Below are 17,615 nucleotides of genomic sequence, written 5' to 3' on the forward strand. Positions count from 1 at the left end.
GGATCCCCAAGCCTGAAAGAGACTCCTGGAAGTCACCCGAGGCCAAGCCTGGCTGACTCGCACTCAACCGGTGGCTTCCATTATTCTTTCTGCCTTTGCTGCTGCCACTAGCTTCCTCTCCTCTGGCTGACGCTCAGTGTGAGGGGGCTCCAAAAGTGTTCTTTTTTTGCTTTCTTCGGGGGAGGCCCAAGGTGCCTTCAGGACACTCAGCGGTTGCCTCCAGCACCACAGCATTTCCAACTATAATATTAAGGACGAGATTTACCCTGCGGTCAGGAGGCGAATGTGTCGTTTCAGGGGCCCGACAGGCTCTCCCTTCTGGCCCCAAGGTGGAAGGGCAGATGGGGGCTTGTTCTTGGGGCGCCTGCTACACGCCGTGGGCCCCTCTACCCTAGGCTTGCTGAATTTGTTCAAGGCCTGCCTGTCGGCGAGACTTGTCTGCTGAGCTTCTTGGTCTTTCACTGGCACTGCGAGCTGGCTCTTTCCTGCCTCTTCGCACGGGGATAGAGGAGTGTCGACCAGGGCATTGGGATGCGAAGATCACGCTGCGGTTAGGCCGCCGTCCGCGAAATCCGAGACCTTTTTTTCTGCTTGGCAGGATCAACTTCTCGGCCCCTCTGAACTGGCTCTGCGTTGGGCTGCGCTCGGGGTCTCCTGCGGCCTGCGACCAGTGGCGTGACCCAGGAGGGGGTGTGGGAAACGAGAATGGCCAGAGTGCTGGATTGTAAGTTCCAGAGAAATCCCTGACGACCGCTCAGTTCTGAAAGATTTTTTTTAAGGGTGGAGGAAGGATCAGTGAGCGGGGAGAGCCGGATTCCCGAGGTGATCAGATTTGAAGGGAATTCTGAAAAAGCTCTTCTGCTGTCATAGTTACTGGCTGCCCTTGCCCATCTTTTCTCTGTGGGTTCTCCAGAACAGGCGCCCCGAGCAGGCAACGCTCAGATCAGCATCCACGCGGAAGAGAAGGCGAGCGTTTGCTGCGTGCGGGCCGGGTCGGGGTAAGTCTGCGGAGTGCGCGGTAAGCCGTGAGCCCCACCGCCGGCCTCTTGCTTTGAGGGAGCGGGAGCCTACGTCTCCTTCTCCACCAGGTAGAACTGGAAGGAGGAAGGGGTTATTACGTTTACAATTACAAGACCCTAGATAGTAACGGGGCGTCTTTGTTTATTTCTTTCGTTTTGCCTTAGCCAGAGTTGCTTAGAAATCTTACAACAGAAAAGTAACCTGTGTGGCAAAATCCCGGCAGAACCAGAAGAGCTAATAGCGTCCGGGCACAGGCACAAGATTATCGGAGTCGTTTTCTGGCGATTTTGGACAGGTTGAGAGCCCCCAAATTCCAGATCGGTAATTAAAATGACTCTGGGCTTGCAGCGTCTATGAGATTTAGCAGATTTGGGAGGAAAAGGTACGGATTTGGGACCGGCAGGAGTTTGGAGCGGCGAAGATCAGACCTCGACTTTCAGCGCTCCTCCCTCCCCCATGAAGAACCCGTGGGGGACCGGGTAGCCAGGGGTTAAAGTCGACCCAGGAGCATCCCCCAGACTACCCGCGCGGCGCCTTGGCCCGAGCCTCAGTCTCTCCCCTCCTCTCATTGGCCCGCGCTTTCAGGGTTTCTCCTGTTCCCTCCTCGCCATTGGTCGGGGGCTGGCTTTTTTTCCCCTCAGTCTTTCTCTTCCTCCCCCTCCCTCTCCCTCACCCCACGGACAGGAGCGCACCGCCTGCCCCCAGCTCCTTGGGAAGGGAGGAATTTAGAAAAAAGTTTCCCAGAAGTTTGGATCAGAGGAAGGACGGGAAGACCAAGAGAGGAAGAGGGAGAGGGAGGAGAGAAAGGGAGAGGGAGGAGAGAGAGAGAATAAAAAAAGATGAAGTCCAGTCTGCACAGCCTGTGAGCGCCTGCCCCGGTGGGTGGGAAGCAGGACTCAGGCGCTCATGCAGCGAGCGGGCGGTGCTCCGGACGCACGTTCCTAGCGGCTGGGGCAGCTAGGGGCGCCGGTCGGAACCGGCGGCGGAGGGCGGGGGAGGGCGCAGGGGGAGGGTGCAGAGGACCCGCAGGGCCGCCGCCTGTCTCGGCCGCCGCGCCGCCGCCTCTCCCGGGCCCGGCCCGGCGGGCGCTCCGAGCGTGAGGGCGCGGGCAGCTCCCTCAGTAGCGAGGGCGAGCGGAGGCCGGGGTGCGGGCGGCTAAGATGAGTGAAAGGAGAAGATCTGCAGTCGCCCTGAGCTCGCGAGCACATGCCTTCTCCGTTGAAGCCTTGATCGGCTCAAATAAAAAGCGGAAACTGCGAGACTGGGAGGAGAAGGGGTTGGACCTGTCCATGGAGGCGTTGAGCCCCGCGGGCCCACTCGGAGACACGGAGGACGCGGCCGCACACGGCCTGGAGCCTCACCCGGGTGAGTGCGCAGGACCAGACCGAGGGAGGCGGGCGGAGAGGGGACGCCGGGCCGCCAGCCGGCGGGCGGAGTGGTGTGGAAGGAGGCCCTGCTCGCTGACGCCCTGCCTTGCGCCAACGCGGGTTTCCTTTTCTTTGCGCAAACGTCTTGAGCCTTGCCCAAATCCGCCGCAAACAATTTTGGGGGAACTGAGCCTTGCATTGTCTTCGCCAACCTCAGGCAAAGAGGCTTCGCTCGCATCCCTTTCTCTTCTGAGAGCGGAGCGCACTGCTTTGGTGTTCACAGCTGAGCGGCCGCAGGCCCCTGGGGTTAAGGAGGGGCGCAGATCGAAGGCGACCGCAGGAGCGGAGAGGGGCTGGGGTTCTCTTCAGAGAGCCCTAGAGGACTGGCGCGGAGTTCTCGGGCTCGACACCCAGTCTCGGGAAGTCCCCAGTTTGTCCCATTTAGCCTTCGACCTCGGTCCTCGCCCTTCCCCCACCAACTTTTCTGGGACTCAAGTTCTTGTGTTTCCCGTACTCCGGGGATGACGGAGCGTAATTATATCTCTACTTCGTTGGCGCTTATGGAAAAAGGATGTATGTTAGACCCCTTACCCTGCGCCCCGGGGCACTCTTCAGGGCCCACATCTCTGTGTATTGCGGGGAGCGGAGCGATTAATTTGCGTCTCGGATCTATGCACATTGTATGCACACAACACGTAAAACACGGAGAGGATGTTGGCGTCTGCATTTTAGTAGAAACCTGGGCGGGTAGTTGGAGGGAGAGACAACTTAACGTTTTGTATTAAGTGCCAAGATTTCGACTGTGCAAAACAGCCCCGGGGAACAGCTGTTGTCGGAAGAATCTTGCGTGCGCGCGCGCGAGCGCGCACTTACACACACACACACACACACACACACACACACACACACGCTCGCAGCTTGGTTTAGCGGTTTCAGAAACTTTCCAGCCAGGACTTCTGCTGCCATTCTGGAGGTGCTCATGCTGACCAGCTAGGGCTGGGGAGTAAACCTGGGTCAGCGCGCCGGAAAGCGAAAAGCCAGGGTGGGGGCGGCGGCCCACAAAGGGATGGGGGTGGCCACGGGGCCAAAGAGCTTGGGGACCGAGCTTGGGGCCCAGGGGCTTGGGGGCTGGAAAACTGGCTGACCCAAGGAGGGACAGCTGTCGCTTACATTTTCTCTTTAGGCAGTGACAGTTCGATTTCCATGCTCCTGAGGCTAATAATAACGCGATTAGCGGGTGACTTGCAGACACAGAGCTTTATGAATTCTCCGTGTTCTTGTGGCCCGTTACGGTATTTGAGTTTAGTGCTGGGGAATTATTTTTATTAGTCGATGAAAAGAAAATTAAAAGGAGATTTATTTCGCCCGCTCAAATCTTTCCTTGTATTTGGATGCGGGTGCCTGTCCACGCGGACCCCTGTGTGGGCAATCCAGAAAGGAACGCGTGGCTAATGTGTGTTTCCCATCTCTGGCTAGACCCTGTTTCCTCACCGCATTTCTATGTTGTCAAAATCTCACTTGCGCCTTCACACAGTTTAGTAGAAGTTCTTTCAGGCCTCACGAGAACTCATGGTTTGAAAGGTTAGTTTATTTTATTTTCCCGACGGTGGAAAAGATAGAAGTTGCCTAACTGCGCGTGGCAGACACCGTGTCCGCGGGTAGTTTTCTCTAGGGAGGGGTCCAGGTTCGCAGGAGCTGGTCTAGGGTTGCTTGTTCAAAAGGACCAATACGTGGGGTCATAATCAGAGACTCAGCTCGCAGTTTTCTCTTTCTGCCCTTGTCCTCAGCCATAGTGAGGAGAGATCTGGTTGGGGCAAGGAGAGACCAGTCCAGAAACATAAATGCGAGGACTTGTCCAGAATGCCGCTCTCCCGCTCCCACAGAATGGGGGTAGGGGTTGAGGACCTAACATAGGACTTTATGTCACACAGAGTTCAGTTGATCCGTTCCCATTTCATTATTTTGTTTTTTTAAAATAAAAAGATGGGCGTTTGTATTAGAGAAAACGAAATATGTTTGTGGGGTTGAGGCCCGGGAATAGGAAGAAGCTGAAAGCCGAGAGCCCTCGCGGGCCTTCTGCGGGGCCGGGCTATGAGCCCGGCCTGGCTGCGTCGTGCACCGAGGGGATCTCCAAGTTGGAGCCCCCGCAGTGGCCAAAGCTTTCTTACGAACCGGACATAGAAAGACGAAGATCTTTCAGAAAACCTGCTTGGTGGCGTAGTGCCTCCGCAGTCCCCAGAGTGGAGGAGGCGGAGCTGCCGACTCTGAGCCCGGATGGTGGCGGAAGGCGGAAGGCGAGTCCAGGGCTTGGGGTCCTCTGTAGGCCTTCCTTTCTTTTTCCTCTTTCCAAATGCGGCGCCGCAACGAACACACCTTTACATCACCTTTCAAAGGTGTGTGTACGGTGGTGGAGGTCAGAGAGGGGCATAGGCGACTCCATTGTGCCCGGGGCCATGTCTCTGCCGTCCTTGGCCTCAAATTGTTTAAACTCTCTTCCCGGAATAGGACCGAGAGCGGGCTGAACCTGCCGCGTGGCTCGCCTGCGCTAGGCCAATGACAAGAAGTCAGGAATGGGGGAAAAACGACAACAGAAACAAAATTGCCACGGAGCTTGGGTTAGGATTAAACAAACAGGCATCCAGACACAGGACACCCGCCTAAAGCAACTGTGTTTATTATTTTCACCATTCCCTCCCTCTGACTGGTACCTCCGTTTCCAGCCCTCCCTGTCCATTCCTTAAAATCCCAGGATCCTGAGACAACCCAAGGGTTTGATTTTAATGTTAAACTTTTATTCAAAGACGTGGCCTTTTGCTTTTTCACAGCCCGTTTTTCTTTCTGCGTCCGGACAGAGCTGGCTTTAGTTGGCGCCGAGCGCCCGCAGCCTGGGGCGCCAACCTGCAGCAGCGGGGGACCAGCCCAGCCTGCGCGCTGTAGGAACTCACACATCAGAGGACACACAGTATGTATTTAAAAATTTTCCACCGAGCCTGCTGGTCCCGAAAAACCCCGAGGCCCAAAGGGCCTTGGAGAAGGGCCTGTGAGGTGCCCTCATTATTGCCAGAACTCCGCGTCTTTTGGAGAAGCCGCCAGGACGCAGCCGCCGCGGGCTCGGGAGGGTCTCCCAGGAGCCTGACTCTCGGGCCTGCTTGCCCCCGCCTCTCACGAAGCAGCAACAGGGAACACTTTTGAGCCAGGATCGCCCGGAACAGCTGCTCCGGCTGCGGCCTTGGAAATATATTTCAGGCACGCGGCGGCGCCATCTGCGCTCGGACCCTAGCCCCGGCTCCACCCGGCTTTCCCAGCTCGAGTTTGGAGATTGGGCCTTTCCCGCCCAAATCCACAGCCGAGTGAGGCCGAGGTCCGGTCTCCCGCGGAGCGAAATAATTCAAACCTTCTGCGAAAGGATTTCCCTTTCCAGGGCCTGCGGCCCTGAGCCTTGCAGCCGTGGCGGTCCAGAGGCCTAAGAAGGTGGCGGCGTACGCGGGTGGGCACACAAAGCAGGCACACTCAAGGACGTGAGGGCAGATCTGTATTCGCACACACGTGCACATAGGTCAGGCTCGCGCGTCCCGTGCACCTATCTGCGCAATCCCTAGTGAAATGAGACAGGAAAAGCCCGTGCAGTGCCCCAGGGCACTTTCTTCTTTCGAATTGCCGAGATCAACTGTTCACGCGAATTAATCTGCCAGTTTATGGCTTGTTTGTTCAGAGTCAGACTCCCAAGATTTTAATCCTGACATCACCCCTCCACCCACCCCCAATCCCCAATAGGGAAACACAGGGTCAAAACGGAGGAAGTGACTCTTCACTGACGTTTAAGTAATGGAATAAAAGCGATGAGTTTGAAGCCAGTGGGGAGAATGTGCTTGCACGGGCCAAGAACCAGCCAGGGCTCAGGCTGGAGCTTGGACTGCCCGGCAATGGTGTGGGGTGCGCTGGGCAAGAAGCCAAAATGTATGCCTGAAGTAGAGTCCGGGTTGAGGAACACTAGTTCCTCGGTGGTACCTGCGCCCCTACACCAGTGCAGGCCTCGAAGGCGCCAGGCCTGGACCCCGAGGATGAGCCAAGTGTGCTGCGTGCTGGACCTGCGCAGCGCTCTCGCCTGCCAAGTCAAAACGGCCTTCCGCGGTGGCCGCGTCCTTGGTGAGTGACCTTGTGTGAAGGAGAGTGAGGAGGTAGGCTAGATTTAAATTCATCATAGGCTGGTGAGGATAGTTGTGCTCGGGGATGACTGCCAAACGCCCTTTTGTAGCGCAGGTCGGACGGTGGCTAAATCAGACGCCCTCTGGATACGCGGGCCTGGGAGAGCGCACGGTAGGGGCTCCAGAGAGGTGGGCAGTTTTATGAAGATGTCCTGCGTAAAACACAGGCCCTGGCGCGGTGGCACAATAGAAGCCACCTGGAAGAAGGAAACAATTCTAACCCCCTCCAAGCCGTAGACGAAGCAAACTGCTGGAGGGCAGTGGGGAGGACAGGGAATTGGGAAAACCCTAATGCCCAGCGTTTGGAATGTGATGGAAGGGAGGCGGAGTGTGCAGCGTTTTGCACCTCCTCAGGTCATCCCCCGTCCCTCGCGCGCTTCACAGGTCCGTGTGAGGCGTGTAGAAGGCGCAGGGGTAACAGGCAGCGTGCGGGGTAACGGTCTCTCCCTTCGCGGCTGGGCGGTGCAAGGCCCCTCGCCGGCTCGGCCGACCGCCTCTGCCCCTCGAAGACTGGTCCGACGCTCCGGGAGAAGCCTCTCCTGGACGGATCAGCTCACAACCGAGGCTCGCAGCGCTTCTTAATCCGCGTCTTCCACGCCCTTCCCAACACCATTTCTTATTGAACACCTTATTTGGGTTCAGAGCTAGCCACTTTAGATTTCCTGATTTTATAGGTTAAACTCCCAGAAAGAAAAGTTCGTGGGGTGACGTTCATGCAGGGGGACGGGGGAATTAAATTTTTAATAGTGGCGTTCGTACTGAAATTATATTGACATATATCCGCTGTCGGTTTCCTGCCCCTCCCCCCATTACTTCAAATGGTATCATGACCATCTTTTACATATTAAGCAAAATTAGTTTAAAATCTAATTAATACACCTAGCACATGAGGAGTGACTGAAGAACGGTGTGAAATGCCTAACCTGGGGGCCAAATCTAAGATAATAGGGTACTGGTGGTCTGTGTTCCCCTGTTTATTTGTACAATTCCCTGTGTGGACATGAGTTTTATGGAAGCAAGTCCTTCATCGTTATCCTTCATGTTGGGCCACAAGGGGAGAGGGACAAATACATTTTGGCTCAGAAGACCCCAAACATTTTGTTCATCCAAACTTCTCCAGCGCACTGCTAGTATTCAAGAGTGAAATATTCCAGGTCTGTCACAATCGTTCTCTGTATTGCCAAAAATATTAATAAGATGAGGGGACTTTTTTGAGATCCTGATTATGAACTCGGTTAGAAGTTTATTTGTCACACCCAGGAGTAAAATGATTACTTCTTAAATCTGTCAGTTCCTTCTCTAGGTGACTGTAGAGTTAAAAACAAAAACAAGGCTGAACTGAGCAGATTCCACAGGGATAAAGAGCAGAGAGTGGATTGGCATTTCACTTTCCTTTCTGGAAACGCAGAAATCCATCTAATGATTTTCACACGGTGGTATAGCCGGTTCTTGCTTTCTTGCTCCCAAAAGACAAAGACAAAGTAGTTCAGCAGGAGAGACTTTCTAAGTGGTTTTCTAGTTTTGATCTTTTGGGGTATTTTTCCACAGGGAAAAGTAGGGAACTGGTGGAATGTGGAATCTTTTCCCCTTCTTTCTCTCACCTATGTGGTTTATTTTTGCCTTGCCTCTTCTGGTTTCCAGTGAGCCCATGACTCGGATATAGGGGTCTGCACTGGGAACGGCAATTAGCAAATTTATAAATTAGGGTCTGTTTACACGACTTGGGGCAAGGCTAATCATTACTTAATTTAAGTGAGGCCCTTGCTCTAAGTGTCAGGATGGAAAATGAGACTCAGTAGGGAGGACAGGAGGTGAAATGGGAAGAGGTGGGGAATTAAGCAACTGGTGACGACAAATCAACATTTATGCAGTGCCATTAATGGCTTCAGTTTGAGGCAGGACATTCTGCTGACTACAAACTGGTGATGAGCTTTGGATACCAGAAGTGAAAAATAGGCCTTGCATTTGATACTCTATTCTATACTCTTTTTACCAGCCAGTGTTCATCTATGCCCTTTAGACATAAGTGTATAAAGTGTATTAAATGCAATAAACAATTGCATGTACTTACGCACAAATTTATGTGTGAACTCTACCACTCTGAATGACACATAGATAATATCTCAGGAAATATCAGAAAAATATTAGAGAAAATAAATTGCCCCCTTATTTGTGGAGCCAGTTAACAAATGGGGAACACCTAAAATTTGGGGGGCCAGAAATTTTGTCATTTTTAGATATCACTTGACAAGTCAAGGGAATTCCAGATTTGAAACTTCTAGGTATCGGCATTTTCACTTAAGTGTCAAATTAATTGAAGATTTTGACCAAAGTCTAACAGAAAACAACAGAAAATGAGACTGTACAGATGCAATTTAAGAGAGCAGAAAGAGTGGAATTTTTTTCTAACTAAATCTGGCATTTAATTTTGTGAATAATGACACCTTCATTTCGGATGGGCAGAATGCTGGCTTGTATTGAAGAATAATTTCATGTTCTTCCATGCAGAGAGTTAACGGGATCATTAAGAGAAATCTGTTAATAGAAATAACGAGAGAAACTGTGATTTAGGGATAATTAACAACATAGAAATGTGTGCAAAAATCTTCTCCCTATTTGTCCTCTTGTACTTTCTTCAATATAGTTGCAGAGGCTAAATGAGCTGTTTCCAAATTCCCACACACTTTAGAAGATTAACAACACCACCCTCCCTTTCAAGTCTGGATTGCACACGTAATATCCTAATATAGCCTTCTTTTAAAAACCGGAATACTACAGATAACAGAGTTCCCTTGAAAGGGATCATTAGAGGTCATTATTATGTACCTAGCCTGAGCCTTGGAGTTTTAGCGCCTAGCTCTCAACGCGGTGCACCGAAATTCTTACTCCCAACGCCCGCTGCGTTCTCTGCCGTCCCACAGCCCCGAAAGTCTGGCCGAAGCCCCGGACGGGGGCTCGGAAAGCAGTAAACCCCCCTTACGCTCCTTCCCCTCTTCCCCTCCCCCCACATCCTGTTCCCCTCCCCCCACTTCCTATATGCACGGTGAAACGCCCATATTTTTCTTCTCAAAAAAAAAAAAAAAAATCAGATGAAGTTTCACCGGGGAAGGACTTGGGATTGCATCTCTTCCCGTGAAACTATCCCTGGGAAAACAGGGCGGCTCGGGTGACCTTCCCAAGTTAGAGAATTGGGCCGCAGCCGCGTCTGCCCTCTTCCGGCCCCTAGCCCGGCCTCGGCGGCGCCTTGGGGCGGGAGCGGCGGCGGGGTCAGGAGCGCCCGGGCCGGGCTACGGTGCGCGCGGCCCAGGCTCCTGCTCTGGCGCTCGGGGCTCGGTCCCCGCTGGCGGGTCCGCGCCGCCGCTGAAAACCAGGGAGTGCGCGATCCCGAGGGATGGTCGGTGCCCTTCTCAGCTCCCTTGACAGCCTGGAGAAATGCGGGCAGTCAGAGGTAATCGGGAAGGCCTTGGTAAAAGACGCCCCCCCTTCTCCCCGCAAAAAATTAAGGAAAAAAACCCAAACTAAAACAAAAAACAAAACAAACGAAACCCCAAAACAACCACCCCCCCAAAACCAAACCAAAACAAGCCCCCCCCACCCAAGCCCCCAAACGGAACCCAAGGATCTTACACCTCGCGCCCTGAGGGGAGTTTGAGCATTTGCTTTCATCAGGCTGACCAAATATCCAAGGAATCAAACGGACTTCAAACATTAGCAATTAGAAACCAAGGATCCTTCGGCCTGAAGAACTTTTAATCCCTAACTATTTCCAAATGGGTAATTTTAGGGTCAGTAAATATCATAGCCAGTCTGTTAAAAAGGAAAGTCATTCTGTCGGTTCTTCTAGAAGCAGAGGATCCCCAGGTGCCTCAGAGAGTCCTTGATGGTAGAGATGCCCCCTGCCCTCTAGAAACCCCCGGCATTGCTCAACCGAGACAAAGGGACAGCAGACAATTGTCCTTCACGCTATTCTTGGAGATTAAAAGCAGTGAAGTAATTCTTCTCCTAAAAAAAAGAAAAAAAAAGAAAAAAAAGAAACCACCCATAGAAATGACTACTAGTCATTGATTACTACCCTCTGTAAGGGCGGGATTCGCTTCCCTGCTACAGCTCCACCCTAGCTCAGAAGGGACTCTTCCCTGGAGGTACCAAAGTTTCAATCACACCAGGCCCCAGGGCCCAGAACTGTAACCTAGGGCTTGGGGAACTTGGGTGGTGCAGGCCTTGTGTTCTTGCTCCTGAAAAATATAGAATTAATTTTCACTGTAGGGAGGGGCAGGCCTTGGTGCCAGTAAGTGATTGTGAGCACAGCAGTGCTTTCTCTGGGTTTGACAAAGCTTCCTCCATTTAGTAGCCTTATACTTTGATTGATTTATTTATTTGGCTGGGGAGGGTTTATATACCTATGCACTATTTAGGGAAAAAGAGGGTTTATGAGAAAATTAATCCTATGAGCAAGCTTGCAGAAGAACACTGAATTGTAAAAACATTTCAGGAAACTTAATTGCTTATGTGCACATCTATGAGTCTTCACTATACTACAAAGCTTTCAACACAGGCCCTCATAGTCTAGGTTATATCCATGTATTATAGGGGGCTCAAGGAAGAGCGCTCAACTAGCTTAAACTAGACTTAGAGTCTAGTGCTAGGTTTATCATTAATTTTGGAACCAGGGATATTTGTTCTAAAGGCAGACATATAAATGTTGAAAAAAATGTTTTAAAGTTGTTTCATACCCTCAGTTCCTGGTTTGTGAAATGAGGAAGAAAGATTCAAGTGACACCTGAGGCCCCTTTAGCTCCAAGATTCTGTGATCTTGTTACCATTTTTTTTTTTAAATAACGTTTTCTCCTAAGGTACCTCGACCATCACTTGACTCATCCCTTTGTTGGAATAAGGGAAGTTTTACTGCAATTGTAGAAAGTAATAGTAATAGCAATACAAAGCCAAAAAAAAAAAAAAAAAAGATTTTTACTGCTAGCCTTAAGAGCTTCCCTAAAGCTCTTGAAAAGTTTTTAGATTAATATCACATGTTCAGAAGTTCTGGATCTAGTCCTTTCTGTTTGATGTAACCTCTTGTTGCGTGTATGACTTCCCGGGACCCTCCTACTTGGGAGAATTCTATGGCATTAGTGAATTTAAAGGAAATACAAGTTATCTATGCTTTGGACATTTTCTGTGCCATTCCCAGAAATAGCTGGAAAAACTATGCATTTGAAAAATGAAGACTGAGAAAAACAACTTCATCACTAGTCAATTGAATTGGTGGGACCGCCCCTCCCCCCAAGAAAATCAGTTGCCCCTCATTACTCTCTGAGCCTGGTGGAAAGCACTAGTAACTATTTTCCATGTCTCGTCTGCTAAGCTGAGGTCTTGATCTGGCAGAGATGTGAGAATGCTAAAAGGATGACTTAGTAACAGGCAAAACGCTTGTCAACAAGATAGATCAGAAGACAGCTTAGCATTCAAGACCTCTATTCATAGCTGCTGAACTTGAGGGCAGGGTCAGACAAAAAACTGGGCCCAGCACACACCTAGGAGGGGTTCTCATCTTTCTATCTGTGGGACCGTTTCTCCTTACGGACTTCTACAGCTGGGCCAGTGGCAGCTCCCCGCTTGTATTTGATACCCCCATTCTCTGTAGCCCTAGCCCCTGTGTGGACTTGTGTCATCAAGGAGCTTATGGATTTACTCTCATCCTCTCTCACTACCACCTTATAAACTGGTGTAGGGCAGGGATCTTGTCTTCACTGCTTTTGTATCTCCAGAGCCTAGCACAAGTGGCTGCACAGAGCAACACTTAATATATAATGATAATAAATAGCAACATTCGTTGAACACTATGTACCAGCCACTGTGCTAAGTTGTGTATTATATATTATAGTGATATAATATAATATAATATACAGTTGTATGTAATACATATTAAAATATATAGTATAGTTATGTTATCTTATTATATCATATATAGTATAAATATTCCAAGCCACAGTATATGATAATCATGTATATTCTGAATAATACACAATTATATATATGGAATGTATGCGTGCGTGTGTGTGTATATATAGAATATACATAGTATGCACACACACATATTCCAAAGCATTAGTGTGAGATAGTAATACTATTATCCTATCATTTCTATTTGGTGCAATGAATGAACGAGTGATACAGTATAGTGGTTAAAAGCTCAGGTTTTGAGCTTAGACTGCTTGTTTCAGAACCTGGTTCCAACACTTGCTAGTTGTATGACCTCGGGCAAGTTCCTTAATCTCTCCCAACCCCAGTTTCTGCACCTACCAAATTGTAATAATAAACATATTCATCAAAAGGTGGTTGTGAGGATTAAATTAATGCCCATGAGGAACAAAGGATTTAGCAGTGTCTGTTGTTCCTATCAATTGAATTGATAGTGATTATTCACTTCGGTGACCAGCTTGATAAGAAATTGTTGCAAATTGTAAATCTAGCAAGCACCGCTGCTCTCCCCCAGTCTTTTGCATTAAATGGGGTGTTTGGGACGTGGAGGGAGATTGGTACCTGGTGTATAGCCTATGGTTAGAAACAGAGTAGAGAATCTGAGTAAGCATCTGTGGGAGGGAGAGAGGGCTTCAAGGGTGAGGACCAGCTGTCTGGCATGCAGTAAGAAGAAAGGGTAGGTGGAGGGTGGGGCAGGGAGCCTCAGCTTTACCAGCTCCTGAGGAACTAGGCTCTGGCAGAGGAAGAGGGGCCTTTCTGGATGTGGGCAAGTGGAAGAACACAAGCATGTTTCTCTGGTTAATTTCTGGTATTTTGACATGGATCCCAGAAACCCCCAAATGGTCAGGTTTTATCATATGGGCAATAGGGAAGATTCATTTCCATAAGGCCTTTGTTTGTAAAGCCTGTTCTGATGGCCCCCAAAGTTGGGCAAAATGAACCAGTTGCATCCATTAATTGAAGCCGCATTAAAGGATTTGTAGGTGTTGCTTAGTTGAGTTAAAAAAAAAAAGAAAAGAGTAAAGGCACTAAATTTACTAAATAACTAAGTTGCCTGTCAGGAAGAGGAGACTGGGAAGTCTTTTTTAAGGGAAAACAGCAGAAGCCCCAGCCGTTGTGTTAGAACTTACATCTGGCTATACGATTTTGCAGTTTTCTTCCTTCCAGCAAACAGAAGCCTGGATTTGATCATTTACTATTTTTTTCCCTCAAAACTAGTTACACCCCAGACTTTGTTTATATTGATTCCTGGTAGCAGAGGGGAAAGTGCATTCCCAGGGGAAGAGGAACGGAGAAGATCCCTCCCAAGGCCCCCTTCATGGAGCCCAGCACCCTTCAGCGGCAGCACTGAGGCCCTGTCTGACCATCCAGAGGAGAACGGAGCTGCTCTGCCCTGGCTAGAATTCAGGTTTCCGTCTTCCAAACAGATCTGTGCACCACATTTTATCTCCAAGACAGCTGTTTCATTACTTCCCCAATCTTACAAACATCCTCTTCTCTCAGAGTGCCCACAGTGCTGACCAATAAGAACTCGTATGGATTGAGGGCACACTCTGTACCAGGCGCTCTGCTCATGGTTCCATTCATACTGTCTCATTGCATTCACCCAATAGTCTGGGAAGGGAAGTAATTGTTTCCCCATTTTATGGATGAAGAAACTGAGGCACAAAGAGATTAAATTAAAACTTGCCAGTGTCCTTAACCACTACACCATATTGCCTCCCCCTGCAGATGGCTCTTCAGTGCCCTAGAGAGAGCTTTGAACTTTCATAGATGGAAATCTATGCTTGCTGCCTGTGCTGTCTCCTCAAACCGAAATTTATTAAAGCACAAATGAGAGAGAGCTCATTTACAGTTTTGGGGTCTCTGTCTTAAGGTACCTTCTCCATACAGGCTGGAGAAAGCCTCTGTGTGACAGTGATACAAGGCGGAGTTTCTGAGCCATGGTCTTTGGATTAGGGCATGTGCAGCCATGCCAACCTGAGTTGCTTTTCTTTGACTTTCATGCACAGAAATCTCAGTGTCTGCAAAGTGGTGGCTACATATTGAATTTGATCTAAAACCTCCTCAACCTAAATCCCCTCATGCAGTGAAATTCAGGGGAAACTTTAACTGCCCTGTTTTACCCATTCCCTTCTCCATTCACAACGGGTTGGATGGAATCTTATTGGTAATTGATTCAAAATGGAACAGCTTAGAAACGTATCAGTTGCAGTGACGAGCAATTTGTGCGTTTCTAAGTACTGTTGATTTTTTCAAACTTAGCAATCACAGCTGAAATCCCTTTGCCATGGATTGAATTTACAAAGGAAGAGATTCTGATTTCCACAGTGGCTTCTTTTTAATGCCCGAGGATTAGGTAACCGCCTTGAGGACCCACAGCAAGTACACCCGCTCTCAGAGTCGCGGCTTTAACTTTAACCTCTGAGTGACTGCTCTGATTCATTTATTTTGTAACAGCTCTATTTAGAGCAGCCTTGTTGGTATGGGATCAGTTATCTGCAGAGATCTCTCATCCCTAGACACACTTCCACTCTGTGCCCCTTCACTCTTCTAGCAGGTTCTATGTGGATGTGCCCTCAGCAGTGAGTTTCAGGGAGCTTAGTAATGGGCTTCAGGGTTTCTGGTCCACCTGTTCACTGTCTTTCCACCACTTTTCCTCCCACTCCAAGTAACCTTCCTCTCTTAGGAAGTCTGATGTCTCTAACAGGGATTTGGAGAAAAACTATACCCCTTGATTTCAGTGTGTGGACTGTACATTAATGTGTTTCTTGGCTGTGTAACTGTAAGGTATGTCAGATTCCTGTTGGTTGTGCCCAGTGTTAGAAAAGTGGCTTTTTGAAACTAAAAAGAGAAAGACATAAAGTCGGTCGCTGTTTTAAAGCTTTGCTTTTTCCTACTGCCCACCCCACTCTGTGCAGGCAGCGATTGATGGGATTCAATATAATCTTGCATCAGCAGAAGCATATGAATCTCTGGGCCCATTTCCTTTCCCAAGGAACCCATGTGGAGCCAGACTCTTGAAATATAGAGTGTGGCAGAGAATGAGATGAATGCTGCAATCTGGGATGGTTTGCTGAATCTCACTCAAGAGATCTGTTCAATTAGAAAGGTAGATTCTGCAAGATATGAAACCAGCCAGGCCTTGGCCATTTCATTTTTTCCTCCAGCATTCAGAGCCTCGGTTGCATGGCCAGTATTAATCCTGGGAACGTTAGATCCCATCTGGTGCAACTGTGCATTACCCAGATTAGACTGTGACATCACAGAGATTTAAGGCATCTCTGTGATATTCTGACTGGGTGGTAGGTACTGCAGGAGGTGCTTCCTACAGACACAGGACAACTTGACGGCTGTAGGAATGAGCAAATAGTGAACGAAGCCCTGGCGAGTGTGTGTGTGTGTGTGTGTGTGTGTAGGGGAGGGCTGGCAGGGGTGCTGCGGGTGTTATGGAGAGCTGGGAGGAATGGTTCCCCCAGCCTGCGTGGGTGAATTGGTTCCGGATGTTAACATTTTTTCCTTGGGGCTTGACTACATTCTTCTTTTTCTTTGCCTGTCTGTTTTCCTGCCCAAGCTGTTCGGCCTCCACAGCTGTGTGGCTCATTGCTGGTGAGTGTTGAGAATGACAGATCTGGCTTTATTGCAAGGGCAATTTTCGGGCATGTGTATAGGTAAACTTTTGAGAGGTTTATATCCAGCATCTTTCATAAATTTTGAGAGTTTTTTTCGGGGGAGAGGCATCATCTTGTCAGCTTTGTACCAATCTTGTATTGCATTAGATGACCTCTATTGGGGATCAATTATGAAATGTTTTGGAAAGCAGACGGTCCTTCATATCCCAGAAGCAGAAGGAACTGGCTGGTGACTAAGACAATAGATGGAGGCCAAGGACGTAGCAGAACACAGCTGAGAGCATGGGGTGTGGGTCAAGTTCTGGCCCTGTGGCTTTGGGCGAGTGACTTCACTCTGCCTCAGTTGAGTTCATGGACGCTGAGGGTACCATTGCCTGTTTCAGGGCTGCTGTGAGAATTCAGTGAGATAGCAAATTCAAGGCACTTGGCACAGTGCCAGGCACATAGAAAGTACCCAATATTAGCGTCTGTCTTCTTTGATTGCACTTATACTTTTAGTAAATTGAGAAAACTCAGAAGCTCTTCAGTGTTATTAGAAACTTTTTGGTGAATGTGAGACACAGGATCATCCCAAACTACTCTTCTTAGCTGATTTCCACTGCTGCCCCATTCATAGCACATCCCTTCACATAGGCTGACTAATTTTTTAAGTGGACACATAATTGACATATACATTATATATACATTGTATACATATAGATTGCAATATGATTACTACCTTTTGTAGTGCAGAAATTTAAGATGTAGTCTCTTAGCAACTTCAAAGTATATAATACAATGTTGTCAACTATGTTGTCAATCACAATGCTTTGCATTTGATCTTCAGTATTTATCTTCTCACTGTAAGTTTTGTTTTCTTTGACTGATGTCTCCCTGATTCCCCCTCCCCCCACCCAGCCCCTGATAACCACCGTTCTACTCTGTTTCTATGAATTCAGCTTTTTTAGATTCCTCATAGAAGTGAGATCATGCAGGGTTTGTCTTTCTCTGTCTGACTTATTTCATTCAGCATAATGCGGTCAACATCCTTTCATACTGTGGCAAATGGGAGGATTTCCTTCTTTCTCTGAGTAATATTCCACTCTATCCATCTGCCTGTCAATCTAACATCTTCTTTATTTATTCACCCGTTGATGGATACTTGTTTTCATATCTTAGCTATTGTGAATAATGCCACAGAGAACATAGGAGTGCACATATCTTTTCTGAGATCCTGCTTTCATTTCCTTTGGACACAGGCTTTTTAATCATTCTCCATGCAGTTGCTCCTACTCCTCCTTCTGTTTGGAACACTTTCTTCCTCCTCCTTTCCAAAAATTCCTTGTGAAGAGAGTTTATCCTGCTTTCAAGACCCATCTTAAGCACTTAGTATGACAGAAATATTCCAGATGAAAAAGGGCAATTTGATACAA

The 17,615-nt window shown here is 48.9% G+C and overlaps 1 protein-coding gene across 4 annotated transcripts in view; it reads left to right on the forward strand.

Moving 5' to 3' along the window:
- The first annotated feature begins 2,033 nt into the window (after nt 1-2,033).
- The window catches only part of TBX15 (T-box transcription factor 15), a 119,655-nt gene continuing 104,073 nt past the window's right edge, over nt 2,034-17,615 (forward strand). The window contains exon 1 of one of the 4 annotated variants that reach the window (XM_026483640.4): nt 2,034-2,385. In XM_026483640.4, the coding sequence (XP_026339425.1) occupies nt 2,181-2,385 (205 nt within the window). In that variant the 5' untranslated portion in view covers nt 2,034-2,180. Of the gene's footprint in view, nt 2,386-3,547; nt 5,350-5,377; nt 6,534-17,615 lie in introns of those variants that run through there. The other 3 variants (XM_048220286.2, XM_048220285.2, XM_026483638.3) reach the window with 3 other exon arrangements.

Source organism: Ursus arctos, unplaced genomic scaffold (genome assembly GCF_023065955.2).
Source record: "Ursus arctos isolate Adak ecotype North America unplaced genomic scaffold, UrsArc2.0 scaffold_12, whole genome shotgun sequence".
In the NCBI taxonomy this organism is placed as follows: Eukaryota; Metazoa; Chordata; class Mammalia; order Carnivora; family Ursidae; genus Ursus; species Ursus arctos.